General features: G+C 38.7%; 1 protein-coding gene across 1 annotated transcript in view; it reads right to left on the bottom strand.

Moving 5' to 3' along the window:
* The window catches only part of NRCAM (neuronal cell adhesion molecule), a 297,084-nt gene that overhangs the window by 32,771 nt on the left and 245,694 nt on the right, over window positions 1-18,619 (bottom strand). The window contains 7 exon segments of the mRNA XM_037836376.1: window positions 2,871-2,972; window positions 4,493-4,522; window positions 4,966-5,090; window positions 6,582-6,729; window positions 6,824-6,990; window positions 8,358-8,469; window positions 10,126-10,269. Of these exon segments, the coding sequence (XP_037692304.1) occupies window positions 2,871-2,972; window positions 4,493-4,522; window positions 4,966-5,090; window positions 6,582-6,729; window positions 6,824-6,990; window positions 8,358-8,469; window positions 10,126-10,269 (828 nt within the window).

Genomic DNA, 18,619 nt, shown 5'->3' with positions numbered 1-18,619 from the left:
GGTCCATACAACTTAGCAAGCATTTATGTCTTAAACTTACAGCCTACTGGGCACTGCACAACTTCTGAAACTTTGTGAACAGATTGGATTCTATTAACGTCATTTCCTATTCCACACTGATTTTCATGTGGTACTTAGTTTTTATCACAGAAATGCTTCACAGAGATTTGATGTCACCAAAATATGACAGAATACAATGTTGAGACTGTATTCTGCTTCAAATTAATATTTCATGTGGTGTCTGACAGATGTCACTGTTTTCCTCAAAAATTTAAAACATCCTGAGGCACCCCTGTGAGATTGCTGCAGCACCACAGGCACATGAGCAGTTTGGAAATTGTGGTCCTAACTGGTATCCCTGTTTCTACTCTTGCCTTTCTGTTGACCATTTTCAATAGAATAGCCAGAGTGATTCAGTTATCACACCTCTGCTCAAATCCCTCCAGTGGCTTCCCAAACCTTGCCAGCCCACCCCCTCCCCAATTCTACCTCTTCGACCTTCTCTTCTACTTGATTTCCCCTTGCCCACTTTATTCTAGCCACATTGGCCTCCTAGTAACTGCCTCAGGGCCTTTCTACAGTCCTTGTTCTTTGCTCTTCCTGAAAGCTCTGCCTCTGGATAACTGCATGGCATGCTCCCTCACCTTCCTTCTTATGTCTTTACTTATACTCAAATGTTACCTTCTTAGTTTGGCTTTCTTTCACCACCCTATTCACAATTATACTCCCTCCAAATTCTTTATTGCCTCCTCTTGCTATGTTTTTTGTGTAGTCTACACACACATACACACACATACACACATACACAATTTCAAGTCATATGTGTATGGAAATATATGTGTTTGAATCCTCTAAGAAGCAGATGACAAGACAGAATTAGAAATGCAAGAGATTTTGTTTGGGGAAATGTCCGTGGAAAATAAAACAGAGAGCAAGCAGGAGTAGGCAAGGAGTAACTTCAGACCACAATGCAGGTCTGATGTCTGTAAAAGGAGGGAGGAAGGAAATGAATGGTGTAGGACTGTGGCATAACTATGAGAAATAATCAGCCAGGTCAATAGGAAGCCCCACAGTTAAGTTTGCCTGTTAGAGCAGTTCACCATCACCGGTTGGGAGCAGCTCAGGGAGAGCGCAGCCTCAGTGTGAACACTGCAGCAGATGCCTAAGTGTCAGTTAACACTCCTTGCAGAGTGTTGTATACATATCTACACACATGTGTACACACATATGATGACAATATGTACAAAAGTATAAATTATTAATTTTACCTTGTTTGTGTCACCAACTAAAACATAAGCTCCACAAGGACAGAGATTTTTGACTGTTTTGTTTTAGAACAATGTCTGGCACGTAATAGGCATTCAATAAATATGTGTTGAATGAATGAATGAATGAATGAATGAGTGCAAATGCTTTGGAATCTAATGGTAACCTTTTACCATATTAAAAGAATCTTCAAGCAGCTAGATAACTAGTTAACTTGGGTGACATACTAAATTAGCAGGAAGGCTTGGCATAGTTCAAAGAATATTCTGATTAAAGTTACTAAAAATTCAGTTAAGAAAGGAGCACCACTAAATAATACAAAACAGAGAGGAGGCTATTGTTTAATTTTATTGGGAAGATTCTGCTTCATCAGGAGATGCAATAAATCAACATTATTATCATTTCAGCATAATCTTAGGTAATCACCAGAGAGGTATTTAGTATTCTTGCTGAATCTACCTGAAGGTAATAAAATACTCCAGGCTTAAGACATGATTGTGTCTGCTCTTTTAAGTATCTCTTCAGTTTTACATTACAATTCCAAGCTACCTATAGTCTAATTTTATTAAGGGCTTCCAGTGTCCAGAAGGGATGGTCCCTCACCTGATTTTATCTAGGCTGATGCTGTCGAGGCAAGGAGCTGACATTGTTGAATGTGACACTGTGTAGAGGGGGCTAACGGAAAGAAAGAGATTGGTTGGAAGTTAAGGGACCTGATGTTCTGTTACCAATTGTAGGTTTGGAAAGTCACTTTACTCACTGTATCAGTTTCTCAACTGCTTAAACAAATACCATACAATGGGTTGGCTGAAACAATGGGAATTTATTGGCTCATGGTTTCAGAGTCGAGAAGGCTTGTTTCCTCCTGGGATCAGTATCTTCTGGCTGACTGGCAACCTTTGGGTTTCTTGGCTTTTCTGTCACATGGCAATGCACATGGTGGCATCTTTTCCTTTCTCTTCCGTGTTCCATTGATTTCCAGCTTCTGGCTGCTCCCCATGACTTCTCCTTCCTTGTGCAATTTCCTTGGCTTATAAGGACTTCAGCTACATTGGATTAAGGTCTAGCCTCATTCAGTTGGGCACACTTAAACTAATAACATCTTCAGAGGTCCTCTTTACAAATGCGTTCACACCCACAGGACCAGGGATGGAATCTGAACATGCCTTTTGTGGGGGACATGGTTCTATCCCTAACACTCACCAAATCTCAATTTCCTAATATAATAACTGCAGACTACAGCACCTGGTCTTCCTGTCCTTTTCTCCCAGAAGTAACAGGCAAAATGAATAACTAAGATTCATCTTTCTACTCTGGTAGAAATGAAAAGTAATCCTTATGGATCTTAAACACAAAATGAAAATGTATTTGCTTATTTAACATCTTCATCAAATAATATGTGCCCCATACCAATTCCTGTAGCCAGGAATAACTTCTCCAAAAATAAGAGAGCCCATAAATAAATAGAAGTATTTTTGTTCCATCAGTAAAGAAGCAGAGAATGGCAGCAAATATCTCTATGAGAAATTTTAGCTGAGTATCATAATGTGCTTTAAAAATGGCCGTTAAGTATATCAGTGATGAAAGCAAATGACACCACGTACTTGTAATAGGGCTATTGTTGTCATCGCCTGGTGTCCATGACAGCTGAACACTTTTGTCGAGATGATCTGTCAACTCTAAATCAAAGGGACGACTTGGGACATCTGTAGACCAAACACATACAATGTGGTTAACCATCCATCCTTATGAGGCTCTCTTTTATTTGTGATTGTATTCACAGAGGGGACACTTTGAAGACACACCACAATTATGGTCAATGGCATGCAACTGAAATGAAATGGAAACAACTGAGGCTGCTGGGAACACAGAAGCACATCCAATGTAGCCCAATTATAAATTCTACTTGCTTATTTTTCAAATGAGACTAAATCTTTTTTTTTTTTTACCAAAATCAGTGAAGTAGGGCTGTGTGGTTCTCCAGCATTCTCACATGTGTCTTCTCATAAACATGAATGAGCACAAGCACAAAAAAATCACATCAAAACTTAATTTCTAAAAAATGGGAAACAGAGAAGAGCCAAATGCTGAAAAAACAAATGCTAACAAATAAAATTCACTGTTAAAAAAGATTCATATGTTATTTCTGAAACATGCTAAATTATAGATTTTGGGATTCCTGAAGAATATTCACATTTTTAAAGGGAACTCTAAAATTGTAGCCCTCACCATGTCTACTTAATGCAGAGTCTTGGCACCATAATCAGTCAGGCACATGGGGAGGTGTGTTTACTCTCAGAGACTCAGACACTCAGTTAGGACAAAGGTGCCCCGGAAGCACGTCTGCCTCTTCTAATGGTGGTTCTGAGATCTGAAGACTTAACGTCCACCCCTGGGCCTTTTCCTGACCTTGCTTCTGGGAGTATCTCTGATTCCTTGGGGACCAGAGGCCATATAAAAATACACACTTATTTTCCTATCAGTAAAGAAGCAGTGACTGCCTGCAAAGGACAGATCTTCTATAGGATAATTAAGGATATATAAAAGCCAGGTGAGATTACAGCACAAAATTAATTTTTGTATTTATATCTGAATAAGGATGAGGTTTCTTTAAGTAGAAATATTTCTGGATATAATTTCTGATTTTTTTTCCAGACTCAGAAAAATCACACAATACAAATGCACTCCTCCTTTTGGTCTTTCTTTAGTGATTTATGTTTTTGTTAATGCCCAGTGAATTAGTTTTCTTGATACAAAGGCCAAATGTTGTTCTAATGATCCATTTGTTTTTCCTGTGTCAGTTTCTTGAAAATGGAATCCTAAAACAACTTTTAATAGACTGAAATAAAAACCTAATTTGTGAAACGATATTTTAAATAGCTTTTTCATCCTATAAAATGTGGCTGATGGCTTTTGAAAAAGCACTGTGCTACTTTACAAAGAAATAATATTGAACAGGACTTTTATCAAATAAAATGATTTTATAATAATGTGAAATGTTTAGATACAACTGGCAACATAATCAGTGAAAAATTCCATGGTTATAATGAAGAAATGATTTATAGCAGTAAATGGGCAAAACAACATAACTTTTGACAGAACCCTCTTCCTTAAAGAGGCACAATGATGTGATAAAGAAAAAAAAGTAATTAATAAATTATTTTTTGTTTCTGCAAAATGAAATTGTTCAAAAGAAAATAGAGAAAGAAGACCCATGTTAGTTTACCGTAAATGGGAGCTGGAGTTGGAGTAGGAGCTAGAAAGGACATTAATATAAAAGATTTTAATCAAAATTAGTAATGGAAAGATACAAGATAGAACACAAAGGCAAAGATCCCACAAGTTAAAATTATAAAACTAAGTTCTATGTTTAGCTGTGGAGACATGGCATTGATAAACATGCAGTAATAATCGGGGGGAAAAAACCCACGATTTTAAGCAGAAGTAGATTACTTCTCCCAATTTTCAATAAAAATACCACCAATATCTATATACACCATTTTATTTCAGTGCTGCCATAGAGTATATGCACACTGAAATTATTCCCTAGAAAGCATCCTTTAAAGAAGAAAAACATGGATATTTAACTCACTGATAAAACTATAAAAATATAATAAGCAAACATTAAGTATTTACAATTTTTCATTTTTTAACCTAATTTAGGGAAGTCAGTTGTGCTGTATTTGTCCTAGTTCTTACCAACAACGCTGAGCACAGCACTGGCAGAAACGCTGTCCAGAGTTGTGTTGGCCACACATGTGTAGGTCCCACCATCTTCATCACTTACGTCATCTACCACCAAATAGTCCCTGTCAATCGTGAACCTGGGAATGTAACACATTCAGAGGAGCTGACACAGGCATCCAACCACAGCCTGTGATTGCTTTATCAGCATGAAAGAAATCTTTGAACTTGATAAAGGAGAAAGATGAAAATAGATTTGCAGCACATTAGAGTTAAAATCCTATACAATATGTATCGTGCTAATAATGATTAAAATTGGAAAACAATTTAAACATTTGAATTAGAATTAGGAGGGCTATTAAGTCATCTGGCACAGTGGCTTTCAACCTCAGGGGCATCTGGAAGTGAGGTGGGGTCAGCTCCACAGTTCCTCTTATTAGAGGGCTTTACTAAGGCTGCTGCTGCTAGGAAACATCTGAAAACCACTCATCTAGCTCAATTTATAACAAAGTCTATATTTTAAATAATTTATTATTTACTGCAGAATTTTTGTATCCTTTTTGCCATGTGCATAAAGTCTAATGGGAAGAAGTAACTGCCAAAAGAATAATCTGTTTTACGTCTGGAAATAGGAAGGTTTAGATCAGCCATCACCACAAAGAGTTTTCTAGAGATTACTTACAGGTATGAAAAATTACTCAGTGGGTCAAAAAATAAATGTATACAGGATTTACGCATGGTTTTAATGAAGCTGCATAAATCATAAAATGTCTCTCTGGTAATTTCCAAACCAAAGCTTTAGTAGGTTTAACACTTTTTAGCATTCTTCATATTTCCTTCTCGTCTTCATCAATGCAGATTTCACAAGTAAAACTGACCAGTTGAAGCACAGAACTAGGTGGAAACTCTGGACATTTAGATGAGAAGACCACGTATTGTGGGGGCCACTAACAAGCCATTAACATTTAGGGCAGCTGCATGCAAACCACAGAAACCATTTCCTCCAGAAGAACATTCCTTCCACTAGGAGGCAACGCTTGTCATCATCCTGCTACTGTAAAATTCACACATTCAACTCTTGTCAAACCACAGACAGAAAATGGTTATTACTTTTCTCCCATTCCACCCTATAGGAGGGCAATGTGCTTAGGCTCTTTTAAATGCTTTACCTGTTTTATTTTTTTCCTTCCATTGGCTTTAGGTAAAACAAAACAAAACAAAACAAAAAAACCCAACTTCCTATCCAAATAAAACTAGTGTCCTTTGAAAGACTGACAAGGATTCAGACACACTCTGGTGATTCAAGAGATCATATTTCTGCTTATTTGTAGAATGATACTGAAAACATCTGTTGAGACTTCACTGCACAAAGTACAAAACAATGGACACTGTCCAAGGGTTTTTCCCATCCCAAACTATATGGAAGGCCAGCACACAGAGATAGACAAACATTCCCGTGTCTTATTTCAACAACTAGATACCTAGCGTTATACAACCAGGAGAAAATACATATCTCTTCACGGGCTTCAGAAACATCAAAAACATCGCTGCTGGGTCACTACATAATGAATCTTTAAATAAACAGCAGCTTAAAGAGAGAACCAAGAGAAAGGAAAGAAACCTTCAAATACCTTCCGTCATTGGGCAGCTCACTGTTGTCTTTCAGCCACAAGACAGTGGGGATTAAGGTGTGATCATGTTTCACTTTGCATTCAAAGGACACCGTGCCCCCTCTTTGCACAACTGCATATTCAGGATGTTTAATGATCCTTGTTGGTTCTGAAATTTAAATTTATTGTTATCCATTGGCAAAGCTGGAGAATTTGCTCCATGACACATTATACTTGAAAAAAATTCGTCACCTCTGCCTTACCTTTAATTTCCAAGTGAACTTCATTCTTTGTCATCCCTAACTTGTTTCTTGCAACGCACGTATAAGTTCCAGTACTGTCTTTTTGGGCCACAGGAATTTCCAAAGTTCCATTTTCATGTAAAACATACATATCTTCATGAAGAGCACTCCCTTTAGCTCCTTTAAACCTTTGTTACAGAAATTATCACGATGAAAATAAAAACACATCATAATTTGAATGCACATGTAAAAATGCCACTTACAAGGTCAACACAATTATGACCTGCATTAGTCAAATTCAGAGACCTTTGGAACTCATACAAGCATATTGCATGCTTATAAGTTAGTGGGATAAATGTCAAATTGGAGAATTCAAAGATAAACAGAGCTTATAGAATTAGGCTGACAATAAAAAAGTATTTAAATTGTAATTTCTGTTGCGAGAGACCCATGATTTAATCAACACATTGTTACCTATTTAACTCTAAGTAGGTGATAAAGTAGGCAAAATGAAGATTGCTCTTTTTGACATTTTTCCCGGACTGTATCTGAAGGCTACTATTCAAAAAGGAGATTTCAATTTCAAGGTTCAAAGGGTTATACTTTTGAAAGTATGAATAGGGAAATAATCAGGGGAAAAAAAGAAACAAACCATATAGAGTATGCACATATTTGGATTCCTGGTTAGTGACAGACAGGAGAGGTGAGGATGGATGAAAACGGGTGATAGAAAGTCAATTCAGAAAACTAAGCATTAACTCTGTTGTCTTCACTAGGAAATCATCTGCATGAGTATCAGTGTTTTTCTCCTCTGTGGTTAAGGTGGGGACCTGGGGAGCTTTTTCTTTCATCCTAAACCTGGTCTTTAATCTCACATCAGGTATCTGGTGCCTGACAGATGATCAATAAATGGATGTTCCAATTTTCTTTTACTCCTTCTTTCTGAGTTATTGCCCTTCCTAGTCTTGTCTCTCTCCGCTTGTGCTAAAGTGAACAAGAGAGAGGATGTGGAGAACATATATCAGGAGTGGAATAAGAAAGGGGTAGTCTAGGGTGAGGAGAAAAAGGACACTGGAGAGCTTGACTGGATCTCAGTCAGGAAGATCAGGTGGGGAGAGGTAGTAGAAATAAACACTGGTAATAAAGCCTGTTTTTGAGGTTATGGAAACCAGACTAATATTTGTTCCCCTACCACCACCCCAATATTTTATTATCAAGGAATGTCCCCCAACCAGTCCTTCCAACCACCATTCACAGAGTCCCTGGTGATGTCCATGGTGTTGTAAAATACAGCAGCCTTAAAGTTGTATTATTTTGTATTTTAAAACATTTACATATAGTTCTGTTGTTGGCAAAGTGTGCTGCTAAACAAATTATGTGTGTGAGAGTATTTGGCACAGAGCAAGTGGTTAATAAATAATTGTGAATGAATGAATGAATTTAACAATTAATAGTATAATGGATTCTGCACTGTCTTTCCCCTCTCTGTTCTTTGACTAAAACACAAATATATTTAGCAAATGTATTTGAAAAAAAAAAAAGAGCTATTACTTACCACTCAATGGTAGGAAGAGGAGACCCAAAGAAGGCACAATCTAGTAAAGCAGGCCTATTTGCAATGACCTGATACAGTGTGTTTGCAGATGTGAGGATTCGTGGTGGCTCAGCTAAAAACATTTTCAAAAAGTAAAGTAGACATTAAAAATGAAATAAACATTTTAGGTCCACAGTGTATTTATCACATTTGAGGCCATTAGAGTTTATGGTAAAGCACAACCAACATGTCTCTCCCCTTACATTCCCCATCAGGTATGATACTACTCAAGGCAGAGAAATACAAGTATCCTCCCTGTGCTGGTTTGGAGGTGCTATGTACCCCTCAAAAGGCCATGTTCTTTTAATCCATCCTTGTGGGGGCAGACTTATTGTGGGTGGGACATTTTGGTTCAATTGAGATGTGACCCAGCCCATTCAGAGTAGGTCTTAATCCCTTTACTGGAGTCTTTTATGAGAATAAGAGAGAGAAATGCCTAGAGACATTATGAAAGACAGCCATTGAAGCCAGGACCCAGGAGACAAGGACCAGCAGATGTCACCATGTGCCTTTCCATGTGACAGAAGAATCCCGCATGCCAGTAGCCTTTCCTCAGAGAAGGTATCTTCCTTTTGATGCCTTAATTTGGACTTTTTCATGGTAACCTAATATATCCACATTGAAAAAGCCAGCCCATTTCTTGTATATTGCATTCTGGCAGCCTTAGCAAACCGAAACACTCCCTCTCCCTCATACCCCATAGCTTGTTTGGGCAGAATATTTTAATTGTTGATTTACTTATCTATATCCCCTACTATAACAAGTCTCTTGTGGGCAGGGAATGGGACTTTTCATTGTTTTATCTCTTGAAACTAGCACAGTGAGTGACACAAAAATAATGGCCAAGTACATTTCCAGAGTTAAAATGAATAATATACAAGTTGGCAGAAAACAGCAGTGTGCTGATTAGTGCAATTACTAAAACACAGAGCCAGCAGTCAAACTGAATCCTGAATATCAACCCAAACCTTAACTCTCCACTCTTCACATGATTTACTGACCCTCATTTCAAGCATGAAGGAAAAATACCAAGTATTGGTTGGCTTCTTGATTTTAATTTTGTGTGAAAAAGTAACATACTAAACTTTAAGGGGTGAAATATAATTTCCTAGAATGAAGAAAACAATTATCACAAACATTTTAAAAATTTGGTATTTTGGTAGTTTTGTCCAACATGAGAAATAAGATGTTCATACACACCAACCATTTCATAGAATGTTTAAGTATGCTTCTCATGCTTTCTAAACATAGTATTACAAATTAATAAATAAATGTACATCTGACCTAGAAAAAGGTCAAACAATATGATTAATGACATATTTTTGAAAAAATTGAATCATGGAATTATTATTCAACTTGTTAGCTTCCAAGGATAGAAATGGCAGTCATATTCAGTTATTATTTCAGACAAATGCTATTTTCTTTTTGAGGGGTTTAACACTTAGTCTAACCATCTGTGAAGGGAACAAATCTGACTATTTGATTATTTATACAATGAAGAATTTGCCATTTTAAAATTGTGTCATGAAAGAACATTAAGACCAGACTGTAATATCCTTTAGGGCACAGTTTGATCATATCTATTTTTGCATATCCCTTATAGCTCCAAGTACTGTGCATTGCATGTAATAAACACTCAATATATTCTTGCTGAATGAATGGAAAATAACAGTCATTAATTTAATTTGCCATGTTTTTTTTTTTAAATGTTAGGGAATGAAGAGCTTACCCAGCACATTTACAAAGGCGTTTGCCAGTAAATATCCATATTCATTGGAGGCATTGCACTGATACACTGCACTTGATCTTTCTTGAACATTTGAAAAAATAATGGTATCACCATCTATTTTTCTGCTGGGGTCATCAGGGGCAACTGTTTGGGTGTAACAATAAAAAGTATATATTTACTCCTTTTTGCTTAAAAGGTGTATGTTAAACTTGTAAAGCTTGAGATCTACATAACAGTAAGTAACACAGAAATACAGATTAATCTAGGTATATGCAGAAAGAAGAAGACTAAGAATCCAGGCAAAAACTGTACTTTTTCTCCTCCTCAGAAGTTAGTTATCATATATGATAATGTCCAAGATCATCTAGTCTTGAGTGGATTGATTCTGCAAAACTCAATATCATTTTGAGAGATGCAGAAAATGAAAAATCAAAAGTCTAGGTTAAAGTTGCCATACAATTCAGGAAAACACTGCCCCATTTGCAAAGAAACTGTGATTATTTATGAGGAAACAAATTAATTATCAAAAGGAGTATAGCAAAAGCTACTCTCAAAAAATATAAAAACAATCTAGCTTGTCCAAATCTGTTTTTTTAAAAGAGCCTGTTATTGAAAGAAAGAAAGAAGTAAATAAGTAAATAAATAAATAGGGCTAATAATGAAATGTGAAAATATTTATTTTTCTACCTTGGAAATTTCAGAGGTTGAAGTAGAAATAAATTGTCTAAAATTTCTCTTAGAGGCAGTGCTTTCAGCTAAATCTCTCAAGTACTTAAAAAATGTCAAAACCAGGATTGGTCCTTATTGAAATAGAATGAATGCAACTGGTTGGGTAATATAATATGTAAGAATTTAGTCCAGGGCACGCCCAACAATTTGGATTTGGAGATAAATTCCTTTTTTTGTGAATGCTAGACATTAGGCTGTAATCTTACACTGATTCAGAAGTATACTAAAAGGGGTATAGCTATCTGTCTTAACATGTTGGTCAAAATAAAATCTAAATAATAACACCCTTTCTCTTAAACTGTTCTTGCTATTTGAACCAGTCAAGTAACATTTACTTTCATTCTAAGCACAATTTCTTTCTCTTTGATGATAGAAAAAGGATGTGAGGCTAAGGCATATTTGCTGCTGCATTTAGTCTCCTTTATTCTTTTAAAATCTCGAATATTTGACTAATCTATGGTTTATTAACCCACTTAATAAAAACAAACTGCACTATAGTTATTCATCCTTGTTTTATAACACATAATCAATATTGTGCTCATTTATTCTGTATTAGTTTTATACTGCTGCTGTAACAGATTACCACAAACTTACTGGCTTAAAACAATGCAAATTAATTATCAAACAGCTCTGTACAGTTTAGTTTTCCTGAACTAAAAATTAAGGGCTGCATTCCTTTCTGGATGCTATAGGGGAGAATCCATTTCAAGGCCTTTACAAGCTTCTATAGGCCACCCTCATTCCTTGGCTTAAGCCTCCTTCTCCCTACTGGAATTTTCAAAGACAGTGATGTTGCATCTTTCTGACCATTCTTCCATGGTCACATTTCCCTCTGACCACAGCCAGGAAATGCACTCCACTTTTAAGGACTCATGTAATTAGATTGGACTCAATCAGGTAATTCAAAAAAACTTTCCCATCTCATGGTTCATAACCTTAATCACACGTGCAAAGTCCCTTCACAATGGAAGGTAACATATTCACAGATTCTGGGGTTAGGATGTGAGCATCTTTGGGGGCCATTATTCTGACCACCACATAGTCTATCAATATATCAATAACAGCCTAAAAGTCCTTAGATGTTTCAGATCAACATATTCTAAAAATGCACCATAAGTTGAAGCATTAGAACAAGTTTTTAACATACAAGGAAGATCAGAACTCCTACTTGTGGTTACTCCACATGAACTGATTAATGCATTCATTCCTGAGCTGGCAATACAGATGCTCTTGCAAAAGTAGTTATTCAACATTCTGATCACAATCAATAGCTAATTTATGAAATCATGTCAGATACTCCAGTTATATCAACTAGTGATGCCAAGTGATGCCAGCATATTTTGAATGCTTTTTAGCTCACATCTGCTGTTCGTGACTCGAATTTCAAAATTGCCTTAAGGAACATGTCCTTCCAGCCGGAAGACAAATACAAGTTATAATTCCCTCAATAGGGCACAGGATACAGATTTCATCAATAAACGACTTCCGATGACAGAAATGTCACAAAAAAGAACACTGTCCCAGGAAGTGAACTATAGCTGTGACTAGCAGCGGTGCATCCTGAGAGGGCAGTGTGCTTGGGGCAGCCCATGATCCTTGTCTCAGATCCCATGTCTAGCATCACCAGGGCATTCCTGGCTCATAGGATCTCAGAATAGTGTCCACTGACTGCCTCCACCAGGGGTGCTGGAGCAGAGAGCAGCACTGGTGGAGGCTCTTTCTCTGTCTCTCATTCTTAGCACTTGTGGCCCCAGTGGTGGGCAGTCAGTATTGGGCACCTTTGGGGTCTCTTGGTGCCCACCGAGCACCTGCCCTGATGGCATCTCTGTGGACATGCCAGGCAGTGGAGGGGCAGGGAGTAGACCATGATTGGGCAAAGGCAGAGCTCTGGGGTGCATCTCTGGATGAGTGGCAGATGGTTTGAGAAGAGCTCCTCAAATTCGTTGAGTATTTGGAGGTGTTTAAAGTTACACCACCACAAAAATGGAGGACAAAGCTCAACTGACTAACACAGCCAACAGACAATCTTCCCCCAGCAGAGACTCATATCAGTCACAAACATAAACCATTTAAAAAAGCTTTTACGTAGCCTACAGTTGGACTTTCCTTTGTTTTCAATATTTTGGGATTCTATTCCTTACTTGAAAGGCGTATGATTGTATCTGCCCTATTTCTGCTAAACAAAATTGTCTTTAAACATTAATTTTTTGGCAAGGCATTTAGGAATAAATAAACCCTTCTAGTAAGAGTAGTGAACAAGCAGACCTCTCCATGGGGCTCTGGACTACAGTTTCCTTATGCATGTAATAAAGAAACTCCACTGACCACACACAAACACAGGTGCTATCACAGTGAACATGGATGCTCAGTTGTACCCAGGCAAAGAATGAAATCTCCAGTACAGAGAAATTTGAAGCCTTTGGACTTTACGTGCAGGCTGATAGGTTTGAGTAACTCTCTAGTATCCAGACCCAAATTATCCAAAGGATTAATTAATTCTGGGAACAATCAATTTCATTTGCTATAAATGAACACTGGAGAAAGAAATTTAAGAGCATAGAATCACCACACAGAACTTAAAGCCCAGATGTAAAGTCCAGAACTGGGGTAAGGGCCTTCAGAAAATACTTTCTTTTTACCTAACTCTCCTAACACGGCTGGCCCAAGATATAAATGTTTCCAACATTTAGATAATGATGACAATGATGATGATGATGATGATGATGATGATAATGCCACTTTACATTTGTTGGGCACTTTCAATTTGTAAAATTTTTTTATATCCAATTACATACATAATTTTACTTTAAAAAGAATCTTGTGAATTAGGTTACTAGATGGTATTATATGCATTTTGGAAACAAGATGCTAGAGGTGAGAGCACTTAATGGTGTGTTTAACATGAGATTAATCCTCAGGTTTTCTGGATTAGTCAATTTTATAAATGTTTCCCAGAATCTAAACATTTGGGCATAAAGTGGCACAAATCTCTGGATGAAGAGCTGAATTTTCCCCCTCATCTCCTTATTCCATTCCCCACAAAGGGATGCGAACTGAACCCCTGACTTTCAAGAAAACGAAGAAGGACAATGCCTTGGTGGGACCTTGGGCACGTCCTGGACGAGGCCTCCACCCCCTGGCTGTGTATCACGTATTTCTGTCTTTCACTCACTCCCTCCAATGTTGCAAACATTGTGAAATAATTGTGAAAAGAGGAGGTTTTCTGTCCTTCTCATCCCCTTCACTCCTTTCTTTCCTCATCTCTGAGAGGGAAGGAGTCTTTGCGCGTAATAATGGCGTGATTTTATGTATGGCCCTTTGGGAAGAATACACGTGGTAGAAAGATCTAAGGTCTACTACAACTCTCATGGGGAAGAGTTAAAGATCTGCTAATGTTAGACTCTCCACTACCTTCTGGGACAAAGAGGAGTCAGGGTGTCCATGGCCTTGGCCTCAGAGAATACCACCAGGACAGAGAAGGCAAGGTGGGGAGAAGGGACTTCTGGACCTCCATCTAAGGCTGGCTATGAAGCCTGAAAGGTGACTTCCTAGGAAGAGCAGAGAAATGTTTTGCCTCATCCTGCTGATACCAAGATCATTTTCTTTCTCATCCTGGTTCTACCTCCACACTCTTCCAGACACTGCAAGTCACACAATAAAATCAAAGTTCTCTTTTGACACCAGCTCTCTGCAACAGTGTTCTTTTTCTGACTTCTGAAGATTGTTTTAAAAAATATTTTAGATGGTTTGGGACGAAGTCCGTATTTAATACAATCTCTTATTTTACTTAAAGTTTAAAGTAACCTGGCCAGTACTGGGGAGACAGAGCTTCAGAAGACAGTGAGGGAACAGCCATGTGCCCTTTCAGTGAATTCTTCCAGTGTCCTAAGTCAGAAGGTTACAGGTCTGAAATGCACAGTCACAAATCAATAAGTATTTTGCCAACAGAAACCAAGTCTTATCCCTTTCTCTCCCTGACTCAGCTTCTCCTTTTACAGTATTTATGGTGTACTTGGCAGCCAGAGCCTGCAGAGAGAGAGGAGGGAGTGTCCTTAGGTGATCCCCCACAAGTCAGAAATGGGGAGGCTGTGTATCTAGTAGGATGGTCCCTTGACAATGTCTCTGTTGTGTGTCACACATGACAGACCTCAGGCACCTGGCAGGGACTCTGCATAGCTCCCTGCATGACAGTACTGCAGATGAGCAGTTGTTTCCTCATCCCTGAACCGCAGCAGGTGGTTTACCCATAGTTTCTGCAGCCTTTCTGGGTGAACGCCTGTCGTCAAGCCATCTAGTGTTCCTGGTTATCTTCAATGGCCTACCTAAGCCCACTTAAAGGTGAAGAATCCTTACCATGACAATTCAGCACACCTTAGACTGTGGCAGATTTTGCTCTCTGTTGCCTAGCCTCGCCTCTCTGCATTTCTCCGTCATCTTACTTCCACGCCTTGGCATTGCTGGTTGCATCTGTGGGATGCATAACTCAGCGAATTGCATATGAAAATCAAGCACTGGTCCCTTGTTTCCAGAATCATCTCCAAACCTCAAAGGCAATTCTTTTTAGGAGCCTCCAAATTCATGAAGCTACTTCGAAGCAGAGTGGAAAGGGGAGATGCACAAAGCTTCTCAAACGTATAGCTATTTTGTTACAGTTCTTCCTCATTCACTCCTTATTTGGGGTCAGAAGAGGCCAAGACAAATTGGGGACAGGTAGGGGTCACTTTGAACTTAGCTGTTTAAAATTTAGTGTCCACCAAAGAGGCCACTCAGCAGACGTTGTGGGTGGACCAGCTGCTGAGGGTGAGGAGAGAGACAAACTGCGCCTGTGCAGTATGACCTTGCAGGGAGCTGGGCAGAGTCCCTGCCAGGTGCTTGAAGTCCATTGCCTTTTATCATGAGTGGTCCAAAGAGTAACCAATGTGCTTTTAGCTTGGCCACCAGAAAGGCACCTTTCAGGGAAGCTTCCCATCATCTTGGTGCCATTTCATGAGATGTTTTTCTCTTTGCTGGTCCACCAGAATGATAGCTCTGAAGCATACCAGAGATCAAGAGATCCTGTATCTCTAGGAGCTAGAATTTTTATCACATCTCTGCTTAACTTCCTTTTTTTCCTTCTCAAGGGACTTAAACAATACTTTTGTGATTGATAGAAGAAATTAACTGATTTGGAACCTGATTTGAAAGACTTTGTTCCAACTCTTTCCACTCTGGGCCTAATCAGATGATTTGAGGTTACAATAGAAGGGCAAAGCTTTTCTCCCAGAGACCACTGCCCACTAAAACATCCAAGGAAGGCTGCTGACTCACAGTTTGGAATGGCGGGGGCCCAGAAGACAAAGCACAGATCTGCAGATGACTCTCGAACCTTGGAATCAAATGGAGTTTGCTCTGCTGGGTGTCAGACATGCTTGAGATCTGTTACTACTTTTCCCTTTAAATTCATCCTTTCTGGAATGGGAATGTCTATCCTATGCCTGTCCTGCCATTATGTTTTGGGAGCAGAAAACTTGTTTTCTGGGTTATACACGATCACAGATGGAGAGGAATTTTGCTCCAGGATGGACCACATCTATAACTGATTTTGATGAGACTTTGAACTTACAGTTGTTACTGGAATGACTTAAGGCTTCTGGGATATTGAGATGGGATGAATGTATATTGCATGTGGGAAGAACATGTCTTTTTGGGGTCCAGAAGGTGGGCTGTTGGGGATTTAATCATGTCCCCCACAAAATACATGTTGAAGTCCTAATCCCTGGTCCTGTGGGTGTGACCCCAATTGTAAACAGGACCTTTGAAGATGTTATTATTAGCTAACGTGTATACTCATTTGTGAATAGGATCTTTAAAAATCCTACTTAGAGGTGGCCAAATTTAATCATGGTGGGTCTTAATCCATTAAACTGGAGTCCTTATAAGCAAAGGAAATTTGGGCACAGTCTGTAGAAACTGGAAGTCAATGGAAGGCAGAAGTCATTGGGAACCAGAGGAGAAGATACAAGGAGAGGAAGAGAGCGCCATGTATTAGAGGATTGCCAGAATGCCAAAGACTCCAGGAGAAAGCAAGCCCTGCCAATACCTTGAGGTTGGACTTCTAGCCTCCAAAACTGTGAGACAATAAATTCCCGATAATTAAATCAACCAGTTAGTGGTATTTGTCATAGAAGTGCAGGCAAACTAAGACACCATTAGTGCATTTTGAAATCTCTTACAACAACTAGAATTACATAGTTCTTTGAGAGGCACTGCTTATGCAGAATTAAAAAAAAAAATGGTGAGCCAACCAAATCAGAAGGAAAGATGATCCTCATTATTTATCTCCCTTTATTCATGTCACTGGTCTGCTTGTGTTTCAATTTTCCCTGATTGTGACTGCATGCTGGCTGCCGAACTTGAGGATTTATATTTCCAACATTCCCTGGCTCTTCTGTTTTTCCTGTTGAATGGCTGGGTGAATGGTCCCTCCCACTTGCCAGTTTTTCTGCGTCTAGATCTCAGAGCACATTTAACCCCCATAAACCCATATGAAACCTCTGATGCAAGACATGGTACAAAAACGCTGAGCATGTTCCATCATTTATTACCATTCTGTTTGCATTCCTAAGAAAATCATACACTCTACAATAAAACTTATTTTTTAGTTCTGGGCTTTTTTCCATTTTTTTCTTCTCAGTTTTGAGTGGTAAGAACTTCCTGATGAACAACCACAAAGGACCTTCTTCAGTTTCTGCTGATTCTAATCATGGTTAAAATTGGGAGTGGAAATATTCAAATCTCATTTGCTGGCCTCTTTAGAATCTGTTTTCTCTCGGGAACATATTTTCTTTTACAGTAACATAGCCTGTTTGTTTAAAATATCTGATAATTACTGTGCTGTGTAACACAACAAACTGCCAAGAAATATTCATGGAACAAGGTGCTATTATTCAGACTAGACCTGCAGTTGTAAAACCTTCATGGTAAGAAACAGGGATGTGGCCCTTTTAAATCTGCTAGCAGTTTTCGGATCCATCTTAGGCGGAAGATACACTTTGTTTTGCAAAAGACAGTTTAATAGACCTTTTTGGTTATGTCAAAGTAGAAACAATATTATTCTGGTTTGGAGGCAATGAAAAGCCAAACTACTCTACAAAGTAAGCCTGAAGCTTGTTTTTATTGTTAGAAAGAATATCTCTGCAGATTATTACCATATTGATGGGGAGGGTGAATCTGAGGCTGGGTTTAAAGAGGTAACTTGGTTTTCTCTCTCTCTCTGAGTCTAAGGGAAATTCTGTCTCCAAGAAGGGACAATGTCCAAATATTCTCCTTTTGCAGCAGCTGGTAGTGGGAGAGATCTGGGAAGAGGAGTCCCTGTATGTTTTCTGTGGCTGGGCTTGGCTTTTGGAATCCAGGAACAGTGAGGTGCAATATCTTGTTTTTAAGTTGTTTTTTTTTTTTCCCTTTGCTATAATTTTCTTCTACCTTTAACAAAGCCTTTATCAAGTTTTGTTAAACTGGTCGCTGCTGTGATTTAGAAAATCAACAGAAGGGCCTGTGGCCACACTTTGTGGGACTGTATGGACAGCGCGGTGGCAGCTAGCTAATGAGAATGAGTTGGGAGTAGAGCAGTCATCCAGGGAGGGTGGCTGGGCGAGGTGACAAGCAACACCCGGGAGCATGTACGTATTGCACAAAGGTGATCTCAACAATACTCAGGAAGGAAAAGCTGGTAAAATATTGAATCCCCTGCATATGATGGGAGAGAATGTGTTGTTCTTTGGATATT

This window comes from Choloepus didactylus, chromosome 5, assembly GCF_015220235.1.
Source record: "Choloepus didactylus isolate mChoDid1 chromosome 5, mChoDid1.pri, whole genome shotgun sequence".
In the NCBI taxonomy this organism is placed as follows: Eukaryota; Metazoa; Chordata; class Mammalia; order Pilosa; family Megalonychidae; genus Choloepus; species Choloepus didactylus.
Note: the sequence above shows the minus strand (reverse complement) of the source record. Positions and strands in the feature narration are given on the sequence as shown.